The sequence below is a fragment of the Stenella coeruleoalba genome, assembly GCF_951394435.1.
Source record: "Stenella coeruleoalba genome assembly, chromosome: 11".
In the NCBI taxonomy this organism is placed as follows: Eukaryota; Metazoa; Chordata; class Mammalia; order Artiodactyla; family Delphinidae; genus Stenella; species Stenella coeruleoalba.
The window spans coordinates 81,958,275-81,984,908 of record NC_137157.1 but is presented as its reverse complement, the minus strand read 5'-3'; the positions used below and the strand labels follow the sequence as shown (position 1 = coordinate 81,984,908).

Here is a 26,634-nt window from a genome sequence, read left to right as displayed (position 1 = left end):
ATATTCTAGATGATCTTCATTTTGTGATAACGTTGTGATTACGGGGTGGCGAGCACACCAATACGGCGCCGATCCTCTGCATGCTGTAGTTAGTCCCCAGCCTCCCCGTGCCTTTCCTCACGCCCATACGCCCGTGAGCCTCGCTGAACCCGAGAGACAGGTGTAGCTGGTGAGTGGCTTCCCTCTTCTCCAGCCTTTGTGCCTCACCTCGCTCCGTACCACCTGGCAGACGTTAGCTCCACCCACATCATCTGATCTGCAGGCCTCTCTCTCCATTTCCAGTTCTCGGAAGACGGTTCTTGGATGCTGGTGAAGGCAAGTGAAAATAAGGTGGTGAGTTTTCCCGGAGCAAATAATGAAACTTTGGCTGATGGTGGCTCTTAGTCATCGAAAGTCAAGAAAATCCTCCCCTAAACAGGGAAAAGCAACCCCAGATGTAGCTACTTTGTTGTCTCCAGTTCAATGTGTTTGTTGTGAATGAGACAAACCTCCAAACTTGATACACGGAGGTTCAACAGAGCTCACTGAAAATTTGAAACAACTGTAGGAAAAAAACCCAAAACACTGAAAACATTGGGAGAAAAGATGAGTAGCTGAAAGCGATAAAGCTAGCTTCCCCAAAAACGTTTTTTTGGAAACAAATCCCAGAATTGTTTTCAGAGAGTAAAGCACTGAGTTGTTGTCTCTAGCCTTGGTCATTTGGAATGTGTGTTAGTAGAAGGTGGTCATGTGGTTTTGTAGACTGTCAGAATGTGGGAACACCCGAGTTCTTGGCGTTAGAGATATATCATAGGTTTTTTCCTGGTCTCTGAGAAGAAAACCAGACTTCTTATAATAAGGACTGAAACAGAAGAACACAGTTTTCAGAAGCATAATCTGTGACTGTACTATTTCAGGAATGGTTCCAATATGAGATGTTTATAAGCTTGGTATGACCCAGCCAAGGAGCTTAATATAACAAGGTTAAGAGAGTGGTGGGAGGAGATGCTTCCAGTCTCACCAGCTTGCAATTATTAGAAATGAAAAAGGTTTGTAGATGGCAGACTCACTGAGCATTTACTAAATCTGGGACTTGTGGTTTGCAAATCATTTTGATTAACAGCTGCTACCATCTATCTAGAGAGGGTGGGAAAAAGTGTTATTATTTTATCACATTATATACTAGTCACAAAGAGACTAAAAACAGTGTGATTTGGCAAATATAAAGTTTACTGGTTAAGTAGAAATCCATGCTCTGCTCTCCCACTGGTCTCCCTAAAGATGAGTTTCCTGGGAACATCTCAGTGAACAGATGTTTCTTCTTGTGTGTCAATAAAGAGTTTACTGGCATCTAACTATGGAGAACAGTATGGAGGTTCCTTAAAAAACTAAAAATAGAACTACCATATGACCAAGCAATCCCACTACTGGGCATATACCCTGAGAAAACCCTAATTCAAAAAGAGTCATGTACCACAATATTCATTGCAGCTCTATTTACAATAGCCGGGACAGGACAGGGAAGCAACCTAAGTGTCCATCAACAGATGAATGGATAAAGAAGATGTGGCACATATATACAATGGAATATTACTCAGCCATAAAAAGAAACGAAATTGAGTTATTTGTAGTGAGGTGGATGGACCTAGAGTCTGTCATACAGAGTGAAGTAAGTCAGAAAGAGAAAAACAAATACCATATGCTAACACATATATATGGAATCTAAAAAAAAAATGGTTCTGAAGAACCTAGGGGCAGGACAGGAATAAAGACGCAGACATAGAGAATGGACTTGAGGACACGAGGAGGGAGAAGGGTAAGCTGGGGTGAAGTGAGAGAGTGGCATGGACATATATACACTACCAAATGTAAAATAGATAGCTAGTGGGAAGCAGCCACATAGCACAGGGAGATCAGCTCGGTGCTTTGTGACCACCTAGAGGGGTGGGATAGGGAGGGTGGGAGGAAGACACAAGAGGGAGGAGATATGGGGATATGTGTATACATATAGCTGATTCACTTTGTTATAAAGCAGAAACTAACACACCATTGTAAAGCAATTATACTCCAGTAAAGATGTTAAAAAAAAAAAAAAGTTTACCGGCATCTAATTGTTAGTGAAGGACTCTTTTGGCAAAAGGAACCCCTTGTTTATCTATCTACATATACATATGTATTTACATTTTTTACATACATTAATTAAGGGCTTTGCCTTAATTAAACCACCAAGTGGAATTCACTTAGGTGAGTCATGAAAGATTTGCCTGGATTTCATAATTAATTAACAAGTGATTGTTAAAATAAGCCTACTTGATCTTAAGTTTGAAAGTTCAAGATTCAAGCAATAACTATTAGTAAAGGGAGAAGAACTTTAAATGGTTGTTAAAGAAAAGATAATTACATTGTCAACATAATCTTTTTTGAGTCAGAGTTTGATTCAGAAATCTTTCTAAAAATCTTCTTCAAGGACGTTATTTTTGTATCTCTGTATAAATCTTGTCTTTCTTTGCAAAGAAATCCAACTGTTAGTGACTGAAGAATATGGATATTGAAAACACAAATTATGCTCTAATATTTTTTGTAAATTCCTAAGGCATATGAGATAGTGTCTATGTTATACATACATGGTGAGTTTATTCTCATCTATTGAAGACTTCTTTCGGAACTCAGAACAAATGTAGAAAATTTTCTGTAAGTCTCAAAGAGTGCAAATGTCTTAGAGATTAATGTTGAACTCTGTAGTTACATCACTGGCGAAAATAATCTTACTTCAGATAAGAAATACATCACACTTGTTTTATAGGTGTTGCCATGCATTAGAGGTTTTTAGTTGCTGCTTTATAGTTCTGGATCAGGGAGATGGTTGAAACGTGTTGATTCAAGAGCTTTACTACATACAACAAGGCAATTCAGGCAATAATCATAACGGGACTCATTCTAGAAATGAGAACAATGGGATATAGGTAAAACAAGAGGAGAAATAAATAAAATTAGTGAAGTAACTTGTTTGGATAACCTCTAATATTATTTTATATTACATTTATCTAATGTGAATCCAAATAGACATTCCTACAGCAGATTTATGATTCCACTTAATTTTCTGTTTATAACCTTGGATTTAGCAAACAATCTGTATAACATGCACAGCGCATGACACATAATAGATGCCCCCAATCTTTCCCCGTCCTTACTCCCAAACTAGGATAACCCCTATTATATGCTCTCATAGCCCGTAGCACTTTTCTTTCCTAGTGTGTAATTATTTATTATCTCTAGGCTTTAGGGTGTTAGAGTTAGCTAGTTAGAAATGCAAGATGCCTAGAGAAATTTGAGTGGTAGATAACCAACAAATAATTTTTCAGTATAGATTTTTCCTGTGCAACTTTTTGATGCCTGCGACATACTTATACTAAAAAAATTAGCCATTGTTTATCTGAAATTCAAACTTTATTCAACATCCTGGATTTAATCTGGCAATTTTAGTATCTTACTTGTTTTTTTTTTTTTTTTTTTTGCGGTACGGGGGCCTCCCCCGCTGCGGAGCACAGGCTCCGGACGCGCAGGCTCAGCGGCGATCCCGGACCGGGGCACGAACCCGCGTTCCCCTGCATCGGCAGGCGGACTCCCAACCACTGCGCCACCAGGGAAGCCCAGTATCTTACTTGTTTTTATCTGTAGCTCTCACAGACCAAAAATTTTAGGAGAGCAGATATTCTGTTTTGCTCGTCATTGCGCCACCCACATCTGCACTGGGTTTAGCACATCTTAGGTACTTAATAGACATGGCTTGAATGTCTAAAGGAATGAATGGTATGGAGTACAACTGAGGTTCAGAGAATTTAAAAACAAAAGAAGCCATTGGGATTTCTACAAGTGTACCATCTTTACGTAGTAAATATTCAATCACCTAAAACAGATAAATAAGGAGGAAATTCCTTGTAAAAGAGAGACTCCAAGCAACCGATTCTACTAGTACAATTAACCTTCAGTTTTTAATTTTCACTTAGTACTCTTTCAATGACAGTTATTGCACAAAGCAAGTTAGGCTTGTATTTTTAAGCGTTTTGGCAGATTGCAGTAAATCTTTTCTACCAAGATCTAAAACTAAAAGAAAATGTTTGGACAGGACGGACAGGAGACCGTGGAGCAGGGCTCACTTAGGTGAGTCATGGACGTTGAGAAAACAGATGGTAGGAGGAGAAAAATGCCTCGGAAAAGCAGATAGAAATGTAGTGTCTAATATACTCGGAACATTCATCTGGATCAGTCACAAATCCCCACAGAGGGAGGCTTTTCAATGGTGCTCAAATAGCATCCCACATGGAGGTTCACAGATGTTCTTAGGCAGACAGATCTAGGAGCCTGAGGTTCAGGTTCTAGGGCTTCTGTTAGCCCCAAGCTCAACCTGTCCCTCAGTTCACTGGCTCTAGAAGGGAAAAACAGTCACATCACATTGAGAACACTGATAGATACTTAGCCAGTCTTTAAGAGGGTCTTTACTTGATACGGGGAAGTCAGATGGCTCCTGCCGTGTCCCCACCCCAGCCAGCCGTAGATTTGGAATGCACTGTATTCTCAGGTGAATTCTCTTCTGTCATTACCACTACGTCACTGCCAACCTCCCACCTGAGCAATGAGAAGCTCCCATTTGGATAGGGGAAATTCTCCAGAAAGAGTAGTAGCTACAAGTCGTTGAGAGCCAACACTCACTGCAGCTGGGGAACGAGTCCACAAGCCTTGTAATTATTTGTATTACATAGAACTGTTATCAGTGATGCCAACAATAATGTATTGAGTATCTAAAAGAGAATCACATCATGGCTTTTGAATACCAGAAAGTAAAAGTGTTATTGAGGAGACAATGTACATACACATTTGAAGTAGTCCAAGAATAGAAGATAAAATCTAATTAAATGACAGAATATACAGTACAGTTATACATTCTAGGAGAGAACAGAAAGCTTGAGTTCATTGAGTATACGCTGATTCCAGGATTTTAATAGGGCAATGTGTTTCAGGCTTGGCATTGAAAGATAAGCCTTGGATAGACAGAGAGGAGGGTGTTGTCAAGTGACAACATAAAGGTTCGAAGATGACCATTACCTTAAATAGCGAAGGATTCTGTTGATGGAAACTTCATTAGCTTGTAGCTGGTGGCCAACGTCTTGAGGTAGAATGAGCCAGATTGAGAAGATTTTGAGCATCTTCTTCTTCCCAGTCTTTCTAAATGCCCCTTTGTTTATTTTCTTTTAGGGGACTTTTAAAAAAGAGCCCTGAACAGAAATTTTCGTTAAGGTTCTAAAAATCGTAACTTTCAAACTCTTTGTAATTATTCAACTATTTGTTTATAACTATTCAAGTTATTGTAACTCTTTGCATAGATTAAATTTTACCAGTTTAGGCAAAATTGTGGATTTGTTTCCAAGTTCTTTAATTACTGTCTTATAAGAAGTGAGATCATGCTTTTCTTTTTTTTTAAAGGTCATATATGCTGCCATTAAATAAAATGATGCTGCAGTCAGACCATCTTTGGCACAAATCTTAGAGATGTGACCAATAGAAAATTACTTGACCTTTTTGAGACTTAGTTTTATTATCTGTGAAAAGGGGATATTTCTACATATCTGACGGGGTTTGTGTGAAGTTTAGACATAATACATGTAAAATGCTCAATAAAGGGGATATTTATTAAGTTCTCAATAGCTGAGAATCAGAATAGGTACTCAAATGGGAGCTTTCATATCATCATCGTCATCGTATTTGACATATACGTGAAAAGCAATGTGGTTGGGGTCCTCTGGAGCAGGACTAACTGGGTTCAAATCTGGACTCTGGCACTTACCTAAGGTGACTCTGGGCATGTCCCTATTCTCTCTGTGCCTGAAAATGGAGCTAATAGTAATGCTTGCCTCATAGAGTTGTTCTGAGGATGAATGAGTTGATACATATAAGGAACTTAGTACCACGCCTGGCTCATGGGAAATACTTTATATATGTTAGCGGTTATTATTTTCTAGAAATTTGAGGGCCAAAGTTAGAAATGCGGAAATTTGTTTAATGCATTTGTTTAAACAACAAGGACTTACTGTATAGCACAGGGAACTATATTCAATATTTTGTAATAACCTATAATGGAAGAGAATCTGAAAAAGAATATAATGTATCACTGAATCACTCTGCCGTACACCTGAAACTAACACACCATTGTAAATCAACTATACTTAAATATAAAAAAGCAATTGTTTAAAGATAGTTGTTTAAAGACATCTTGATCCCGCCAAAGTCGGTTTGGGAATAACTAGCTATTGCTACATTGTTGTTAGGACAATGCTAACTTTGAAAAACATGTCTACTTTTGCCGGTACTTCAGCCACTTCCTCTGTCTCATTGGAGGAAAGTCAACAATGGCCTCTGTCAAGAAAGCAGCTGAGAAGCGGCATAACCCGGTGCAAAGCATCTGTAGAAAAATCCAAGCCATCCAAAAGAGAGAAGAGAGTACAAGTCCCATCCGACAGATTATCAGATACCAATCTAGCAGGTTTGACAGTCCACAGACTAACCCCAAGAAAGACTTTGAAGAGGTACTGAAGAAAATGATGACTGCTGCCATTCCTCTGCCCGACCCTCGCTCCTCAAGCCCTGAGAAAGTTGGTGCCTTTACTTCACATCCTCAACGAGCATCTCCAAGAACCCCATCCATCTCTCATCTCAGCCCTCCTGAGTATGCCACATATTCTCTTATCCTCACAAGCTCGGAAAACATCTCAAGGCCTAGATCACAGAGCTCCCAGAATTACACATCTTTGATACCACAGACCAGAAAAAGGGAACTCTTCTCTAACAAGGATTTGAAAAACTGTTGTAGTGAAAATGATTTCAGTGCCTTAACCCTTGACTTTGATTCCACCTCTAATCAGAGCTCTGAATTTTTTACTCCTCAGGATTCAGTGGTGAAAAAATTATCTCTGAATGAAGAGGGTAAATATTCATCTTCTAATATTTGTTCTTCTGATAAAGCCTTGAGCATATCCCTATGAGAATACCTGAACTAAAATGAAATACCAGTGTACATTATCGAAACTTGGAGGGAGGCGTCCATCTTTCCCTTAAAATTGTGTTTTCCTCTCTTAAAAAACTCTTAGATGTGAAATATAAGTATTTTCTATGCTTTCAATTATAAACCTGATAGAAATTCTAGATTGTATTTACAATCATAATCATTGGCATTCCTCTGCTGACCTGAAAACAAACTTTCTCCTGGGCAAATTAGAATGGCATGATGGGAAGCCATAGATACAGGGGAGCTAAAGTTCATATAGTTCCAACATGCCTTGCTGAAAACTACCATTTTAGCATTTTTTGTGTTTGTGAGAGTAAAACATGTAAGAAAATGTAGAGCCAATAAAGTAGACCAGGGGAGAATGTAAATTTTGGAGGCCAATTTCAATGAAATTTTGGAATTCTATTTAGAGGATTGCTTACAGAGTCCCATCTGTGATAGGCCCTGAAAAACAAAACAATGTAAAATGGCACATTTTCTGTAGAGCTAATCTTTACGTTCCCTCTATTTTTTCTTAAAATATTTCTATTTGTGCTACACTATTTGCTTTTTCACAGAGTGCTTCTAACATTACAGGGCAGTAAAGCTCATTTCCCTCTTCGTCATCTCTTCTTTTATTCTACCTTTATAAAACTTATAAGGAAAGGAAAATGAATAATCAGAGACCCTTCAAGACCACTTTTTCTGCTTGATCTATTCAAGTTCAGTAACCAGTATTGTGGACTACTCTTTATTTAAATATGTTTTCTTGTTAGAATTAAAACAAAAAAATTTAGCAATTAAGCATATTAGCACAGAAAAGCATCTGGATATGCAAACTTTTTCTTCTACTAGGGTGGAAACAAGGAACTGATGATGGCAAGAAAGATGTAACCTATAGCAATAACAGGACCTGTGAAGAGGAGTTGCTTACAAGTATTTTTAATGCATGTGACACCAAATGCAGAGGTCAGTCGAAAATTATCTGCTCCAATGTTCGGTGGTACTCATCACGTCATTGTACTTTCTATTGCAAGAGAAAGGGAAATGGCTTATGTGTGGTGCTCTGTGCATCTGTGTCTACACACGTGGTGGGTACAACCTAATTTGGGAGGAAGGGTGGCCGTCTAGATGTTGGTTAATTTCTTTGTACCTGTTTTGCATATTTTACCAGTGTCTTGAATGATTTTATTGAGCTTATCAACTGATTCACCAGCTGCAATCATTGACTGGAACTACTTACCTCTCATAGTTGTTGCCTCACAAGAAATATATACTTCATACGTATAAAACTGCTACACAAATGTAGCTCAAATTTTTGAGTTAATTTTAGATTTTCAGTTCTGTTTTTCTTAGAGATGTGTTCTTTTTAAAATTTCCGCAAGTAATTTTTAGCATGCAAATGGCTTGTGATCACTGTAATAAAATTAATAATTTATAGAAAAGAAGGGAAAAAAACTCATCAGTAATCCTGTTTCTCTGAGTAAGCATTGTTAATGATTTGTTGTATAACCTTCCACAAATTCCTTGGTCAATATGGTTTTGTTTTATTTGGATGAAAACTTTTTTATTATAGAACATTACAAACATATACAGGAGTAAAGAGGTATAACCCTTATAATGTAAATAGTGTCGTAAATAATGATGTCTCATTTCTAGCCCCACCCACTTTCCTCTCCTCCACTCTGGATTAGTTGGAGACAAATCCATGACATCATATTATTTCACCTGTAAATATTTCAGTACGTTCAAAAGATAAAGCCTGATTTCAGACACAACTATACAATGTCATTTTTATGACTAAAAAGGTGACATACTTTCTTAATATCAAATATCTTATCAGGGGCTTCCCTGGTGGCGCAGTGGTTGAGAGTCTGCCTGCCGATGCAGGGGACGCGGGTTCGTGCCCCGGTCCGGGAAGATCCCACATGCGGCCGAGTGGCTGGGCCCGTGAGCCATGGCCGCTGAGCCTGCACGTCCGGAGCCTGTGCTCCGCAACGGGAGAGGCCACAACAGTAAGAGGCCCACGTAAAAAAAAAAAAAAAAATCTTATCAGCATTTGTTTTCTCATTTGTGTGAGAAATTTATTTTTTCTTAAACAGTTTAATTGTTCCAATCAATATCCAAGAAAAGTTTGTTCATTGTTATTGGCCGTCTAGCTTATCTCTATGTTCCCTTCCTATTCTCTCTTTTTTGTATTTTAAGTTATTTGTTAATGAAACTGGTTCTTTTATCTCATAGTTTCCCCCAGTCTGAATTTTGGTGATTGTGTGGTCTTAGAAACACAACCTGTTTCTTTGTCCCCTACATTTAGAGGTTTGATCAGATAAAAGTTTTGTATCTCCTTTTGGCAAGATTCCGCATAGACGGTGTATATATTTTTATCGGAAGACAAAACTATTTGAGGATGAAGGCCTAGATTTATTCTTTCATTAGGTGTTGTGAAAGGTGATAGTCTATTATTCCTTCCTATTTTATCAGCTGGAATATCTATAAAAGGAAACTCTACCCTGCCTAGCAACTATTTGGCCGTGGCTGAGTCTTGTTTCCCAAAGGAAGGGCAGGATAAAAGCTTGATTGTGCTTCTGATTGAGAGTAAATTGCAGATACTGTGCCTTTTTACCCCTAAGTACATCAGTGTGTATTTCCTACAAAGGACATTTGCATGCATGACCACAGAATGATTGTCAAAATTAGGATATTTAACCTTGATACAATATTATTATCTAATTTAAAAGTCTATATTCAAATTTTGTCAATTTCCCCAATAATATTCTTTATAGATTTTTTGTTTCCATGTCCAGGATCGAATTCAGTTGTCACATCTCTTTAGTCTCCTTAAATCTGGAGGAGCTCCTCGATTCCTTGTCTTTTATGACCTTGAAATTTTTGAAGAGTATATGCCAGTTACTTTGTAGAACATCTGATATTTCCTCTTTTTTTTTTTTTTTTTTTTTTTTTTGTTTTTTGGGGTTTTTTTGCAGTACGCGGGTCTCTCACTGCTGCGGCCTCTCCCGTTGCGGAGCACAGGCTCCGGACGCGCAGGCTCAGCGGCCGTGGCTCACGGGCCCAGCCGCTCCGCGGCATGTGGGATCTTCCCGGACCGGGGCACGAACCCGCGTCCCCTGCATCGGCAGGCGGACTCTCAACCACTGCGCCACCAGGGAAGTCCATGATATTTCCTCTTGATTATTCAGGTTCTACATTTTTGCAGGCACACTACGGAAGTGATGTTATGTTCTTCTCCGTACAATATTTCAGGATTTTTAACTTTGATCACTTGATTAGTGTGGAGTTTGCCAAATACCCCTATTGTAAAGTTACTATTTTTCCTTTATAATGGCTGTAAAAAATCACTCAGTCGATCTAAGAAAGAAAGGGAAAATTTTATTCGAGGCAAGTTGAGGATTATAACTCAGGAACAGCCTTTCCGAAAGCTCTGAGAACTGTTCTGCCTGTTAAAGGTCAAAGCACATTTTGAGACAGAGGGCTGTACGTTCAACGACATATTACTGACAGTCTACACAATCCAGGTCTAAGCATGCAAAGCGAGTAGTGGTTCGTGGGTCATCGTGGCTCCTTACAGGATTAAGAAGGAAGGTTAGGTCCTAAGGATTTGTCTTGCTGATGCTCAGAGAATGTTGCTGTTTTTGGTTGAGCAGGTATTTCTGCTGATGGGGATGTTTGGGATGCATAATGTAGATACACAGTGCACAGTAGAGGGGAGAGAGGAGGCAAAAGAGCAGAGAAAATATTTTATGTTTAAATTTTCCTTGACTTGCCTTAGAATATGAATTTTTATTTCATCAGTAATTAATAAATATGGGAAGATACTTTGAATCTATGTAAACATTCTGTTCGTCATCAAACACTCACTAGTTTTAGTATCTGTGATATTATGATTTATTATAAGTAGTATATATTTGGTCTTTGTCCCATTTGTGGCACAGAGCTCCTAAAACCATTAGAATTTCCTAAGTGATGAGAGCAATAAAGGTGCCTTTTTTATGTTAATGAAATAACTTTTGGACCCCACCGTAGGACGAGGGCTAGTTGCCAGTGGAGCCAGTCATGTGATTAGGTGGTTGGAACTTTCAGTCCCACTCCCCAGACCTCCAGGGAGGGGAGAGGGGATGGAGATTGAGTTTCATCACCAATGGCCAATGATCTAATCAATCATGCCTGTGTAACGAAGCCACCATAAAAACCCAAAAGGAGAGGTTTGGAAAGCTTCCACGTGGAGATTTGGAAAGTGCGGCATTTGAAAAGTGTGGCAGAGTGCGGAAGCTCCAGACCCTTTCCCCATACCTTGCCCTGTACATCTCTTCCATCTGGCGGTTCCTGAGTTATATCCTTGTATAATAAACTGGTGATATAGTAAGTAAAAAATTTCTTTGAGTTCTGTGAGTTGCTCTAGCAAATTAATGGAACACAAAGAGGAGTCATAGGAACCTCCAATCTATAGCTGGTCCATCAAAAGTACAGGTGACAACCCGGCCTTGAATTGGTGTCTACAGGGGGTGGGGTCAGTTTTGTAAGACTGCGCCATTAACCTGTGGCTCTGACACTATCACCACATAGGTAGTGTCAGAATTGGGTTGAACTGTAGAACACCCAGTGTCTTGAGAATTGCTTGTATGTGTGTATGTTGTGGGGTGGGGGAGGGGGGAGGGGAAGAACCCTACACATTGGAATCGGTGATCAGAAACATAGCATCTATTGATATTTCTTGCCTAAATCAATTCTTACCATGGTGGTTGCCAAATAGAAAATGTTCAATTTCCAATATTCTTTCTATATTTTTTACTTGTCAATCTATCATCAGGGTTTTACCATTTCTCTAACTAAATGAATTAATATCACTATGAATTTCTGGATTCTTCTTAATTCAATATATATAATCTGTTACTATCATTATTTATTTTGATGCTCAAATTGTCCCAGAGTTGGCTGGCAAGATATTCTTTAAGCTGGCTCCTATGTCTGTTTGCATTGTCCCCATCTTTCTTTGAGCATCTCATTACTTCCTGGAGCAACCAGGTGTCCCAGGTACTAATACTTTTGAGACATCCCCATGCTTTTTAGTAGCTTCCTTGTTTTCCCTAGTATTATAAAAGTCTTTAGACTTATCTCATACATTTCCTGCCCCAACCTTGGAATCAGTTATTTCTTCAAGGATCCATGGTTCCTTTTAATGGGAAATAATATATAGAGACCACAATCTGGGGGCAGGGGATGGTGGTTGTTTCTAGGCATTTTCAGTGGGCAGACCTAAGAAGTACTTAAAAATTTTTGAAGATATATTGCATCATGAGTTCATAGTCTTCCTTCTAAAGCAAATTCAGGACTACAGCGTTTTTACTCATCTCATATTCTGTATGCCCTTTTTCAACCACAGAAAATCTTGGTCTCAATGACACCAGTATAAATGTTCCTTTGCTTTCTTCTACAATACATACACAATGGTTTCAGATGAGCAGTACCCAAACTACTTATGTTGTTTCCTGTTGCTGAATTACGACACACTTGGCGGCTTGAAACCACACACACATTTACTACCTCACAATTTCTGTGAATTGGGAATTCACACATGGTTTACACGGGTCCTCTGTTAAGGAACTCACTCACAAGGCTGCAGTCAAGATGTTGGCCAGGGCAGCTGTCTCATCTGTGGCTCGACTGGGGAACGACCTGCTTTAGCTGGCAGGATTTAGTTTCTTGCAGTTGTAATACTGAGGGCTTCAGAGGTTTGCTGCTGTCAGCTGGACAGTTTCTTACTAGTTGGATCTCTAAACATAGGTAGTCCATAATATGGCAGTTTGCCTCTTCAAAGCCAGCAAGGGAATGACTCCAGCAAGATAGGCACTGTGATCTTATGTAACTTAATCATGCAATTAGATACATGTAATCCTGTCTCCTTTGCCATATTCTATGGGTTAGAGGCAAGTCCCAGGTCATGCCCACACTCAAGGGAGGAGACTACACAGGGGTGTAAACATTAGAAAGCAGGGATCATAAAGGGGCACCCTGGACTCTGTCCACCTCACCACCACAATGGTTTAAGGCTTGTTTTTGGTCATTCTTTCTCCTTAAGCTATATACAACAAGTTCCCTAAGTATGTACGGGAATGTTCCCAGACTTGCTTTATAATCTGCTTTTGCTCACTTAATAATTTTGAGTACTTGTCTGGGTCAACAAATTTGCTTTATATACTGTACTTTTGGGGGATGTAACATAATATATTTAAACAATATGTCTCAATTGGATATTTTTTTCTCTATTATAAACAGCACCATAATGATCCATAATGAACATTCTCATAGCAAAACATTTGCCTATACTCTTTTTTTTTTTCTGCGGTACGCGGGCCTCTCACTGTTGTGGCCTCTCCCGTTGCGGAGCACAGGCTCCAGACGCGCAGGCTCAGTGGCCACGGCTCATGGGCCCAGCCGCTCCGCGGCATGTGGGATCTTCCCGGACCGGGGCCCGAACCCACGTCCCTTGCATTGGCAGGCGGACTCCCAACCACTGCGCAACCAGGGAAGCCCTGCCTATACTCTTAATTATATTGGTAGGATGAATGGGACTTATTTATTGCCCCAAAGCCTCTCTGTTTGGACAGAATTTAAGGAACTATTTCCCTGAAGAAAATAAGGAAGCTCCACTGAAGGGAGATGGGAGATGTGTTAGAAACAGAACCAATGGGTGTGTGTGTGTGCATGTGTGTGCGTGTGCGTGTGTGTGCATGTGTAATGTACATAAAGAGATTTATTGTAAAGAATTGACTCACATGATTATGGAAGCAGACAAGTTCTAAGATCTGCAGGGTGAGTGAGCAAGCTGAAATCCTGGAGAGCTGATGATGGTTTAGTCCCAGTCAGCGTCCAAAGACCTGAGAACCAGGAGGGAACCCGTCCAAAGGTCGACAGGCTGAAAACTGAGAAGGAGCTGATGTTTTTGTTTGAGTCCAAAGTCAGGAAAAAAGACAAGTCCTGGTTCAAAGGCAGTCATGCAGGAAGAACTCTCACTTGGGGAAGGGTCTGCCTTTTTGTTCTAACCAGGCCCACACACATTAGGGAGGGCAGTCTGTGTTCCTTAGTTTACCAGTTTAAATGTTAATCTCATTCAAAAACACCCTGACAGACACAACCAGAATAACGTTTGATCAAATATCTGGGCACTTCATGGCCCCGTTGACACATTGCAAAACCATACAGAAGAACTTTCGAGTTTTGAGGTTCCAGAGTTTTCGTGGTGGAAAATGAGATATAGGTATTCTTTTTGACTCTCCAACTCTACTGCAAACAGGAATAGAAATCATCTCTCTAAATAATTATTAATAATTTTATTTCCATTTCTTCCTGTCACAGCCAAATGACATTTTCCATTAAATTAATACTCTCTTTAAAGTTGTTCAGTCTCCTTTACAACTCTCCCCTCCTTCTAATTATATACTGGACTTATTCTATATATATATCAGGGTCTCTGCTTACCTTCTGGGGGAAGAATCTTCACTTCTGCATCTACCCTATCAACCTTCTACCTCCTTTTCCTTCTCCCCTTCAAGCAGCTAGCCTAAGTCAGGACTTAGTTAAAAGACGTGTCTTATGCTTAAGGAAGATTGGTGTGTTAATAACTAACATAGTCTGTTTGACTTTAATTTCTGAATGTGATAGTAGGACTGACTGTGTCTGAGAATGACTTTTCTACCCCTCCCCCCAAATAAAAGTCAGACCACTTACTGGAGGCTGAAATTTCATCCGAATGTTTTTTAAGAAAAGAATGGGAGACAAAAATAAAGTGGCATTTTGATCACTTCCCACAAGTGACTGTTGAATACATATATCGTTCTTATTTAGATCTCACAACAAGTCTGTGTAGTAGCATCATCTCACAGACAAGTACACTGAGGCTCAGAGAGATTGAGCAATTTTCCCAGAGCCACACAGCTGATACAGTTCAGAGCCAAGATTTGACCCTAGTCTGTTAGACTCCAACCCAAGGCCAGTGCTCTTTTTACTCTGTGATACCAACTCAGCAGTACTGCGAGGGTTATAAGGCACGTTTAGGTTCCCAAGGGACCTAAAAGAGTTAAGTGCCTCATTTTTAAAAAATAATCTTTCCGCACCTTTTAAAACTAACTTGGCTTTCTTCTTCCTAAGGCTCAGTCAGAGTTACCAAAGTAATAGATTACCTGAGACAAACAACTAGTCAAGGTTCTGAAGATGGTAGCCTTGAGGAGCTGTGGAACAGGCTCGATCCTGAAAAGAGAGACATGCATGTGAATCTGGAAACCTTCCAGGCCATCATGAAAGAATGGATAGCTCACTGCAGAAACAAATGGTAATCATCATCCCAGCAGGATGTGTTTTCAGGTTCTGTTTTAACAATTGCTTACAATGAATGCTAATCACTGTTTTCTGCGCTGATGGAAATACTGTAATCTGGTGCTTTTCACATTTGAGTGTGCACTGGAATCACCTAAATGGTATTCTACCTGATTGTTGGGTATCTCCACCATGATTGAGTAGGTCTGGGGTTAAGCCTGATAATTTGCATTTCTAGCATGTTTCCAGGTGACACTGATACTGATGGGGGGAGTTCGTGGGGGGGTGACGGGCACACTTTGAGAACCTATTACGTTAATTATGATAACATTCATTTATTGTGATTAGGGGCAGCACATATTATTACGTTCTTCTGGCATAGGAGTCAAGCAAATTATTGGTACTGACCACCAAGTCACCAAATGAATCTAACTTCAGCATGAACTCCCTTTTAAGGTCAGTGGGGAGATGTAGTCAGTGAGTGTAATTTAGAAGCCTAGAATATAGGGAGGCTAAAAGGAAAAGGAAAGGATGGTGAAGCTGAGAAAGGAGAAGGAGAATGGTACCCATGATATCAGGTGCCCTGGGCGGATACTGGAGACGCATCATCTTTCACAGGAAGCCTAATCCTTTGGCTTTTACTCAGCCACCAATCTCCAGCTACCAGCTGATATGTACTAGGGGTTTTCTTAAAGAACGCTTTAAGCCCAAACGGTGGCAAAACTTGCTAGATTTCATGCGGGGTTAGGATGTATATGTTGCAGGAAGGGGGACCCGTTCCGGGGCCTGAGAGTGGACTCTTGTCTAACACTCAGAAATGAATTGTCCAAGGAGACACGTGTGCTGACAAAGCAAGAGACTTAATTGGGAAGCGGTGCCCAGGTGGAGAGCAGCAGGGTAAGGGAACCCAGGAGGACTGCCCTGCCACGTGGCTCGCAGTCTGGGGTTTTGCGGTAATGGGGTTAGTTTCCGTGTTGTCTCTGACCCATCATTCTGACTCAGGATCCTCCCTGGTGGCGTGCGCATCCCTCTGCCAAGATGGGTTCCAGCGTGCGGGTTTCTGGGAGGTTGGCAGGACATAGAGTCTCTTCCTTCCTCTTTTTGGCTCCTCCCACATTCTCCTGGTTAGTTTTCTGCGGTAGCACTGTGTGGTGGTTTTTTTTTTTTTTTTTTTTTTGTCTGTGTTGGGTTTTTCGTTGCTGCATACGGGCTTTCTCTAGTTGCGGCGAGCAGGGGCTACTCTTCGTTGCGGTGCGTGGGCTTCTCGCTGAGGGGGCTTCTCTTGTTGTGGCGCATGGGCTCTAGAGCGCCGGCTCAGTAGCTGTGGTGCACGGGCTTAGTTGCTCTGCGGCACGTGGGATCTTCCCGGATCAGGGCTCGAACCTGTGTCCCCTGAATTGGCAGGGGGATTCTTAACCGCTGTGCCCCCAGGGAAGCCCAGTACTGTGTGCTCTATCGGGACCTCCTGTTGTGAGACAATTCATGCAAGTGGTTATCATCATGCCTGGCCAAGGCAGACGGTTTTGGTCAATGGTTTCCTAATATATAATGACTTAAAGAATGTGACTGACGGGCTTCCCTGGTGGCGCAGTGGTTGGGGGTCCGCCAGCCGGTGCGGGGGGCGCGGGTTCGTGCCCCGGTCCGGGAGGGTCCCGCGGGCCTTGGCTGCTGGGCCTGCGCGTCTGGAGCCTGTGCTCCGCGACGGGAGAGGCCACGGCGGTGGGAGGCCGGCGTACCGCAAAAAAAAAAAAAAATGTGACTGAGATGTTGTTTGTTATACACGAGTTAATTGTCAAGGCAAGATAAATATATATAAAAATATCTAATCTTACTAGTAATCAAAGAAATGCAAATAAAGAGAACATATCATTTGTGCCCATCAGGTTAACAAAGATTTAGAAGAATGACTCCATCCCATGTCATCAGGGCAGGTGGAGAAATAGGCCCTCTCATACTTTGTTGGTAATAGTGTAAGTTGGCACAGTTTTTCACGGGCAATCTAGGAATGTGTATCAAACCCTTAAAAATATGTAATGTGGTCAAATAATGTAACTTCAGGAAAAATAACCAATCATATACTCTATATATGCAGAACGTTGTTTATGATAGTGATAAATATAAGCAATGCAAATATTTAAAAGCAGATATTTGGACAAATGACTTACAATACTTCCATACACTAGAATCCTAATTAGTCACTCAAAATTATAATTAGATAAATATTTGACAAGAGAAACATTCATATGTATTAATTTCAAACTATCGGCCATAGATCTGTATATGTCGTACGATCCCTTATTTGTCAAGAAATAAAAATATGCACAGAAAAGTTGGGAGGAATATACTCCAACATGATTACCTCTGCACGATGACCTTAAGTTTGTGTCCTCTTTTCTTATGAATTTTCTATTCTTACTAAAATATTTAGGTTTGATTGTGTAATAAAAATATCAATAATTCATTTATAAAGTGGAGTGAGGGCTGAAGAGAAAACTTATTTTTATAACAAGTAGAAAGGAAAAGAAAAAAATATGGGAGATATAAATACAAAATATCAGAACAGAAACTCAGAAATGGTGATGGATGTAGATCTAGGAATAGTAAGAGTGATGCCTGAGTTACTCTGCTCAGTCATCTTCTGACAGACATCTCACATTGAAATGCAACGGGATGTAAGTACAAATTTAGTGGCTTTTGTAGCTGCTCCAGAGAGGTCATCTAAGGGTTTGGCATTTAGAAAGGTTAAGTGATAAAACTAAAATCATAGTATAAAGACTCTTGGAAAAGAAATGGTTGAAATTTTAATATGTTTATTTTGGGGGTTAGAGCTAGCATTGGTGTCCTGGATAGAGGCCTGTGAAGAGGGTTCCCCAAATTTCAGGTGTGAAATGTTCCAAGGTACAGTTAGTCTAGGTTCAACTTGATTTTTCATGAGAAAGAACACCATCAGTGTATCCCAAAGTATTAGTTGTTTGTGTCTTTTCCTTCCCATTTCTTTAAGGCCCAAGGTCTTGCTACCTCTACAAGTGTCCACTTATCCCTTTAAACTACATCAACTGCCTGACCCACTGAGACCTCCCATCCCCTAAGCACAGCTGCTGTACTCGACACCTACCTACTTCTGTGCGCACATTCTCTTTTCACGTTAGATTAAAAGTTTACGGAAGGTGGAGGTACGCCTTATGTTTCTTTTCTATGACCGTATTTAAGCACGGTGTTGGGTTCCAAGTAGTTGCTGAATGAATAGATGGTTTTAAAATTCAGAAAGAAAGACCTGAATAAGAAAGTACAGAACACAACTGAAAAATTAGCTAAGCTTTGGTTTGACAAAGAATCCTAGCTCATTGGTTTTGTTTTTTTGGTTACAGGGAAGGAGTGAATAATGGATCAAGCAGCAGAACGGGTAATTCTGCTTTGGAACAGGACAGCAGAAAATCAGGTGTAGCAAGTATGAATGTGTGTCTTTGGGATTGTTCTGCCACTTTCTTGTGGTTTGGAGAAATGGATTTTTCATAAACCTCTCTTATATGTGTTTCAGTTAAGATGACCACAGATATAACAGAGTCTGTATCACGGAGCTTTGAGGCTTTGGGTGGAGACATGTTTAAAGGAGTCTTGTAAGCATTCTTACTTCCAATGCTTTCTTAAGTGCCTCAAGTTTTCTTATTTATTTCATAGATTTATGTATTTTATTTACAGTAAAGTCACTTAGCTCTTCTTGTGTGTGTGTGTGGTAGGGCTAACATAATTTACTTTTAACTTTTACCTATTCTATCCCAATTGCATTAGAAGTAGTTTCACTAGGAACACGAATTATGGAAGATTAGTATGACATGAATTAACATTTTCTCACTCATGAAACACTTCTCCTTCTTTGACTTCATGTGTTTTCCATGGAAAACAAATTCCATTTGAAGTACAATTATGACATTGACCTTAAGCTCTTTGGGGGATTACTTTTTTATTTTTTATTTTTTTTGCGTTACGCGGGCCTCTCACTGCTGTGGCCTCTCCCGTTGCGGAGCACAGGCTCCGGACACACAGGCTCAGCGACCATGGCTGACAGGCCCAGCCGCTCCACAGCATATGGGATCTTCCCGGACCGGGGCACAAACCCGTGTCCCCTGCATCGGCAGGCGGACTCTCAACCACTGCGCCACCAGGGAAGCCCTGGGGGATTACTTTTAAAGCACTTCTTTAATAGATACTTTTAGATATGAATGAGAAAAGCTGTTTTCTGTTAAATGTGAGTTTTAGATATTGAGGGGAGTGACTCTATCCTTCCTTAATATTATTTTTTTGCCACACACCACATGGCATGTGGGATCTTAGTTCCCAGACCAGGGATCGAACCCACGCCCGCTGCATGGGATGCACAGAGTCTTAACCACTGGACCTGTCCTTGCTCATTTTATCTTTGCCACTTCAGGTTTATCCATGCGAAAATGGTGGAGTAGGACCCATGTAGCCAATCTGTGCTAAACTCTAAGAAAATATGGCAAGGAGGAAGAGAAGGCCTGGGACTCCATGAAACACACAGTCCTGACTCTCGCAGGGTTTATGATCCCATGTCAGGGGCCAGAGTGACACCCACAAACATTAACAAGCTGTAGAAAATTATAGGAAAGATGAGTCCTAAATTGTGAGCTTCAGGCTACAATTATAAGACTCTAGGAATTGTTTCCTAGTTAAAGGCCTATTCAAACCTGCCAAGATTCCTGACTGAAAGAGTACAGTGTCAGTTTATTTCAGGACTTTCCATAACCCAGGCAGAAATAGGAACTCTTCAGCGTAGACAGCGGCAGGTGTTGGGAGCAAAGTGGAAAGAAGGAAATAAAAGCTGTAGAAGTTGACTTCACTAGTGGCAGGTGCTAAATAGCTGGGAATTTTGGAAAAATCTTTGATGCTATTGTAATAGGTACTTGAATAAATACTGTGTAAATAAACTACACTAATGAGGATGAATGAAGACAGAGTAGAAAATCTCACAGGAATATTTAAGCCTGTTTGGGCTTAACCGTTCGCCTTACTTTGATAGGAGGGGATTAGAGATGTTGAAGATTATTCTCATTCATTCTTTCACCTGCAGAGAGGTGCCTGATTTGATTACCTGTGTAGCAGACCTGCATTTCAACAAGCAGAAATTGGAGGAGGAAAATAATAAGCTTAAATTGGCATTAGAAAGCTTAGAAGACGCTAACAGCCAGTTATCAGAGGACTGTACTGAATTGCGCCTTCAGATAAAAAGGTGAGCCGTGATGGGGTTACTGTGTGCTGGGAGCTTTCAGTTCTTTTTCCTTTTTTAAAAAAATAAATCTGTTTCTTACTGAGATATAATTCACATGGCAGAAAATTCACCCTTTTAAGGTATACAATTAATTCAGTGGTTTTTAGTATGTTCATAAGGTTGTACAGCCATCACCATGATTTAATTCCAGAATATTTTCATCACTCCAAAAAGAAACCCCATACTGATTAGCAGTCACTCTTCATTTCCCCCTCGTCTCAGCATCTGGCAACCACTAATCTACTTTCTATCTCTCTGGATTTGCCTGTTCTGGGCATTTTCCTATAAATGGAATCATACAGTATGTGACCTTTGTGTCTCTCTTCTTTCACTGAGCATCACATTTCCAAAGCTTATCCATGTCGTAGCATATATCACTGCTTCATTCCTTTTTATGGCTGAATAATATTCCATTGTATGGCTATACCTCAGTTTGGACCCTTGGTTTATTTCCACTTTTTGACTCTTATGAATAGTACTGCTATGAACATCTGTGTACAAGTTTTTATGTGTACAAGTTTTACATACGTTTTCAGTTCTCTTGGGTGTATACCTAGGAGTGGAATTGCTGGGTAGTAACCTATACTTAGCGTTGTGAGGAGCTGCCAAACTGTTTTCCAAAGCAGCTGCACTATTTTACTTTCCCACCTGTAAGGTTTGTTAGTTCTTTTCTAGCGATGATGTTCTCTATGTCGTTCAATCTCTGTGTAAGACCAGTATGCCTAAGGATCAGGCGTGAATCCATCCCAACAGCCTGTGGTTCAGTAGAACTCTTACTCTATGCAAAGTCCCGTGCTAAGTATTATGAGAGATACATTGATGAGTCATGTTTAAAATGTACCCTCAGGGCACCTGGAGCCTAGAAGGATGATAAGAATTTCGTGATCTTAGCTTAAGATAGGAGGGGATAATGGACCTTGGAGACATACCGGATAAAGTGTCAGATGCTGGTACAATAGGTTGCTGGGAGATGCTTGAGCATCAGGAAACAAGCAACATGCTTCTCACAGAGTATGTGTGTACAGATGTTGTAGGTCTAAAATTCTGAACAGAAAAGTTCTAAGTTAACTTGAAAAGACAGTAAAGCATTCTGACCATGAACTCTTACCCTCATAATTTTTGACCAGCCTCCAAACCAATCTATAAAATTAAAAAAATATATGCTAACCTTTGGCTTCCCTGGTGGTGCAGTGGTTGAGAGTCCGCCTGCCGATGCAGGGGACAGGGGTTCATGCCTTGGTCCGGGAGGATCCCACATGCCGCGGAGCAGCTGGGTCCGTGAGCCATGGCCGCTGAGCCTGCGCGTCTGGAGCCCGTGCTCTGCAACGGGAGAGGCCACAGCAGTGAGAGGCCTGCATACCGCAAAAAAAAATTAAAAAAAAAAAAAAAATATGCTAACCTCAAGCTCTCTCCATTCCATAATTGGCTTATTTATTATTTATTTGAAATATAATAATTCAAAGTTTCTTTAAAAAAGCAAACAAAGTATGCTTTGGGTGAATGTGCCAGACAGGGCTTTTGGTTGCAAGCACTAGAAGCTGACTCTGGTTAAGTTAAGCAGTGAAGACATGTCTTGAAGGGAATTGGGTAACTTGCAGGATGGACAGAAAGGCTAGAGAATCTGGATGGACAGCGGAAATGCCAGTGTCTACAGAATTAAGCCTCCTCTTTTCTACCCCCACCCCCAATTCCCACCCCCACACACAATCCTTCAGGAAGAGCCTGTTTCCTGTCGGCACTCCCAGCCTATTTTTGATATTGGCTGTTGTCCCATCATGGTATAGTTTGCCTTCTGTGTTAATGTGTCCTCGTTAATGGGAGGAACCGTGTCTTATTTATCCTGGTTGCCCCAGCACTTAGTAGAATGTCTGCCATAGAAGAGCAGTCCCTTCCTTCCAGTTGCCTGCAAACCAGAAATCTCTGCCTCCTTTTACTTCCCCAGACTTCACTTCTACATCAAATAGCAAGTCCTGTTAATTTACCCACTTTATCTCTCGCAGATAGATTTACTTCCTTCCATTCCCATAGCTGCCACTCAGTTCAGGTCAGCATCACCTTTCACCTGGGTCACTGCAGCAGCCTCCTGGTTAGGTTCCCCTCCTTTTCCAAAGCTTGTGCCGCCCCAGCAGGCAGGTTCCTCCTAACTGCCAGTCTGACCACATCATGCCCCTGCTGTAACCACTTCAATGCATTCCTTTCGCACTCAGGGTAAAATCCGAAGTCCTTCATCTGGTTTGCAAACCCCTTCACGATGGGGCCTCTGATGCCTTGTCTCTACCTCCCGTTTTCCCCTCTATGCTCCAGCAATATCGGACTGCTTGCAGTCCCTCAATGAGCTTCTGTTCTGTCCCCTCTGTCCCCCTCTGTCCCCCTCCCCTTCCTCCTTCTCATTATCTGAGCTGTCTTCCTTTTATAGTGTCTACAGAACTTGGGTTCACTCCAGCCTTGGTTCTTATTATACTGTAATAGCAATTATGATTGTCTGTTTACCTTACTAGACTATAAGTTCCAGGAGGGCAGAGTTCTTAGGATTGGGTTCATCTTTACCTTATTCAATGCCTATTAGAATGAATGGCATGGAGTCGGAGCTCAATAAGTATTGATTGAATGATCAATGTAATTTCTTAGTAAGGAAAAAATTATACCTTCTTCAAGACCCTGCTCAGAAAACAGTTTATAATCTTTTGGGAGTACAAATAGGTAATTCCATGATATAGATTACCATAATACATTTAATAGGTTTTCCTTTGTTGGACATTTAGTTTCTTTCCAATGTTTTGTTATTGTAAACAATGTTGCAGTAAACCTTTTAAATAAAATATATGATATAAAGACTATCTGTAACTACTTGTTTGTTTAGTTGTCATCTCCTTCACTAGTATGTAACCTCTCTAAGGTTACACCATGTCTCTTTTGTCCAACATCATGGGTCCTCTTGCAAGGTACAGCCCCTGATCGTGATATTATTCAATAACTGTTTGTGGGATTGCATTAACTACTATTACATCTTATTAGTAGAAGGAAAGAACCGTGTGATTCAGCCAGTGATGGATTTCAAAGGGAGCCTCCAAATCTCTATCTTCAGGAATATGTTTGTTTCCTTCTATCCTTTTCCCCCCACTATGCTCCACCCAAATCCCTTCCTTTTCCAAGGACTGTGGAAGATCTTGTGTAAGTTTTTTTTTTTTTTTTTTTTTTTCCTACTGTTGTTGGCATCTGGTTTGAGTTTTCAGTGGTTTTCAACTTGGGTTTAAAAATAGTCCGTGGCTTTACTTAGTATCTTTGACGGTTATATTTGAGGTTTTGCTCATTGCCTTCTCTCCCCACCCCACAGTGCCCACCAGGCTATTATAAGAACAAATCTGTTAAGAGAAGAACTGGAGGAACTGAAAATTAGTATGAACGCTTCAGAAGAGCAGAAGACCATGATTGTAGCCCAGAACAAACAATTAGTAAGTCATCCAAGTACTTTGAAATGGACCTATATTAATAGTTTATATAACTAAAATCCAAGAGGGTTTATTTGGAAACAAAAATCAGAAATCAGTAGACTGATGAATGAATTGGTAACACCTTAGAAAAATAAAGGCAGGTAGGATAAAAAACTGTGTTTTCCTTTTCAACCAGGATTAAAATTCTTTACAAATTAGTCATATTTGCAATGATTTGTGAAGATCTAGAATGCCTTCTGAAGTTAATAGGAGAATTCATAAATATTTGACACTAGAAACCACTTACATTTTCCAAAAAATTTTCTCTGTCAAACTTTCACCTTTTTCTCAGTTTTTTTTTTAAATCCATTTTCTCAGCACGTACAGATTAGTAATTAGTTCCATTAATCAGTCCTTATGCTAAAGAAGCACAGGCTTGTAATTTTTAGAGCAAAACATTATTTAGACTAAGCTTTAATTCAACTACCAGAGAAGTAATTCTTTTTATTGGGAATGTTAAACTATTATCTAGAGCTTTAGTAATAATCTTCAAAAACCTTCCATCAGTATTTGCGCATTGCTAACCATGGTGGGGGGTCAGCGGAAAGTCATTCAGACTAATTTATTTTTAGGTCTAAGTCATCAGAAGACTTGGATTCCAGGCCTGTGTCTTTCACTCATGATTTCCTACAACCTACACAACTCAGCTTAGCTTTTGCCTCAACAGTCAAATTTGGGGACTGGACTCATTGAGTGTCAGGTGACTGCAAGTCTCTGTGAATGCATTATAGCAATTCTGGACTCATTCTGGGACCACTGAGGAGCTTCTATGTGGAAGCCATGTAGAGCAATGATCAAGAGCCCACCCTTGGGTGTCAGGCAGTGGGCATCCAAGTCCCGACTCTGAGGGCTATCTAACTTTAGGCAAACCACGTAACGTCTTTAAGCCTCAGAGTTCCCCTGTGCAAAGTGGACATGGCAATACTGCCTACTTTAAGGCTGGGAGGATTAAATGAATTAGTACATGTAAAGCAGTAATGTCCTCTTTCCTCCTGGGGCTAGACGTTAGCTGCTACTAAAGTGCAGAGTCCTAGATATACAGTCCTAATCCTTTGCACTTTTACAATTCAATGTTTTACAATTTCAAAAGAATTTTTAATATTTCCTCTCCTTGGTCCTCACAGAGATTCTGTGAGGTAGAAACAGAAGCTGATATTCTTTTTTTTTTTTTGCTATTTTTCATTTTAAAAAATTACTAGAGTTATAGCTAAAGTTTAGAAATGTTTTGATTATTCAAAGTCCATTGTCTAATAAATGGTAGAGTGAGAACTGAACTCAGGTCTTCTGATTCCAGCTATGTGGTGTGTATGTTCCTTCGTTCTTGTACCAATGACATCCTAGCCTGAGATGGCCTCCCTTTTATTTTTATGTTATAAAGGTAGTACCTGTTCGCTCTATAAAAATAAGAAAATATTTATTAGCAAATTAAAAATAAAATCCCACAAAATCTTTACCCTACCCTATCCACAAGATTTACTGTTAACATTTTGGTGTATATCCTGTCCTGGAATATGTTTTCTTCTGATGGTTCTGAATTTAGGGCTCCTAATTATAAAATGATTTTTGATGTTCCTATGTTCTGGTAATGTTGAATCTGAGAATATCCACAGCTTCAAATAGAAAGCTAGTACTCTTTGATTTCAAGGTGCTGTTTAAATAGATGAGTTCACACTATCTGTCATAAGCAGATGGCGGTAAAGTAGCAGGGAAAAATACCACGCTGTTTTCTTTTGTTTTTCATCTTTCCTTTCCTGTCATAGTTAGATTGAGTCAAGAAGAGTGACTTTTCACTGATCCCAAGAAACTGAAGCCAAAGGCTTAACCCCGTATTGAGAATATTTTAGGCTAGGATTATTTGTCATATGTCAATGCCATATTTAAGGTTGATAAAAAGAAAAAATGTTGATAGCCCTGGAAGTAAATATTTGGTATTTTCATAAACTTCTCAAATACTTTTAAATTATTTTTCTCTTAATAAATCAGGAGGCAGAAAACCGGGCTCTGATTCTTAAGATTCGGATTCTCCAAGAAGAGGTATGTTGAAATTGTGAAAAGGGCACAGATAAGCATATGGAAATCATGCAATCATGGGTGCTGACCCTGGGTTAAATATAAATCATGTGAATTTCAGGCTCCTGTGGACCAAATACCAGGTTGCTTTGTCAAATGATAAGTGAGGAAGAGTAGACAGGGTTTTCCTGTCTGGACAGAAGTATGTTATACCTTTGTAATCATCCATGGTAGAAATGGATGTAAGAAATTCAGAGTTAAGATGAAATGAAATTAACTCATCTAAAAAATATACAAATCAAGAAGGAAAGTATAGACATTATCTAATAATTTTCTATGATTATTCCATGAAACTAGATGGAAAAGGTCTTTGAGTCTAAGACCCAGATCTTAAATTCACTGACAGTCTAACCTTGGAAAAGCCATTTATCTTTTGAGGGATTAATAATACCTATTCCCTACAGTTATTTTAAAGATTAAGATAATGCATGTGAAGCCAT

At 40.0% G+C, this 26,634-nt stretch overlaps 2 protein-coding genes across 2 annotated transcripts in view; both read left to right on the top strand.

The window, feature by feature from the left end:
* Positions 1 to 6,383: 6,383 nt before the first annotated feature.
* On the top strand, positions 6,384 to 18,862 carry LOC307194421 (inositol 1,4,5-triphosphate receptor associated 2-like; the record flags this gene model as incomplete). The annotated part of the gene is made up of 4 exons (XM_079937519.1): positions 6,384 to 6,957; positions 7,874 to 7,987; positions 15,182 to 15,362; positions 18,715 to 18,862. 4 exons carry the CDS (start codon positions 6,384 to 6,386, stop codon positions 18,860 to 18,862), a joined length of 1,017 nt encoding a protein of 338 aa, XP_079793645.1.
* Positions 18,752 to 26,634, top strand: part of IRAG2 (inositol 1,4,5-triphosphate receptor associated 2) — a 79,950-nt gene continuing 72,067 nt past the window's right edge. The window contains exons 1-4 of the mRNA XM_079937348.1: positions 18,752 to 18,963; positions 20,436 to 20,594; positions 23,968 to 24,085; positions 26,108 to 26,158. Of these exons, the coding sequence (XP_079793474.1) occupies positions 18,890 to 18,963; positions 20,436 to 20,594; positions 23,968 to 24,085; positions 26,108 to 26,158 (402 nt within the window). The 5' untranslated portion in view covers positions 18,752 to 18,889. The remainder of the gene's footprint in view (positions 18,964 to 20,435; positions 20,595 to 23,967; positions 24,086 to 26,107; positions 26,159 to 26,634) is intronic.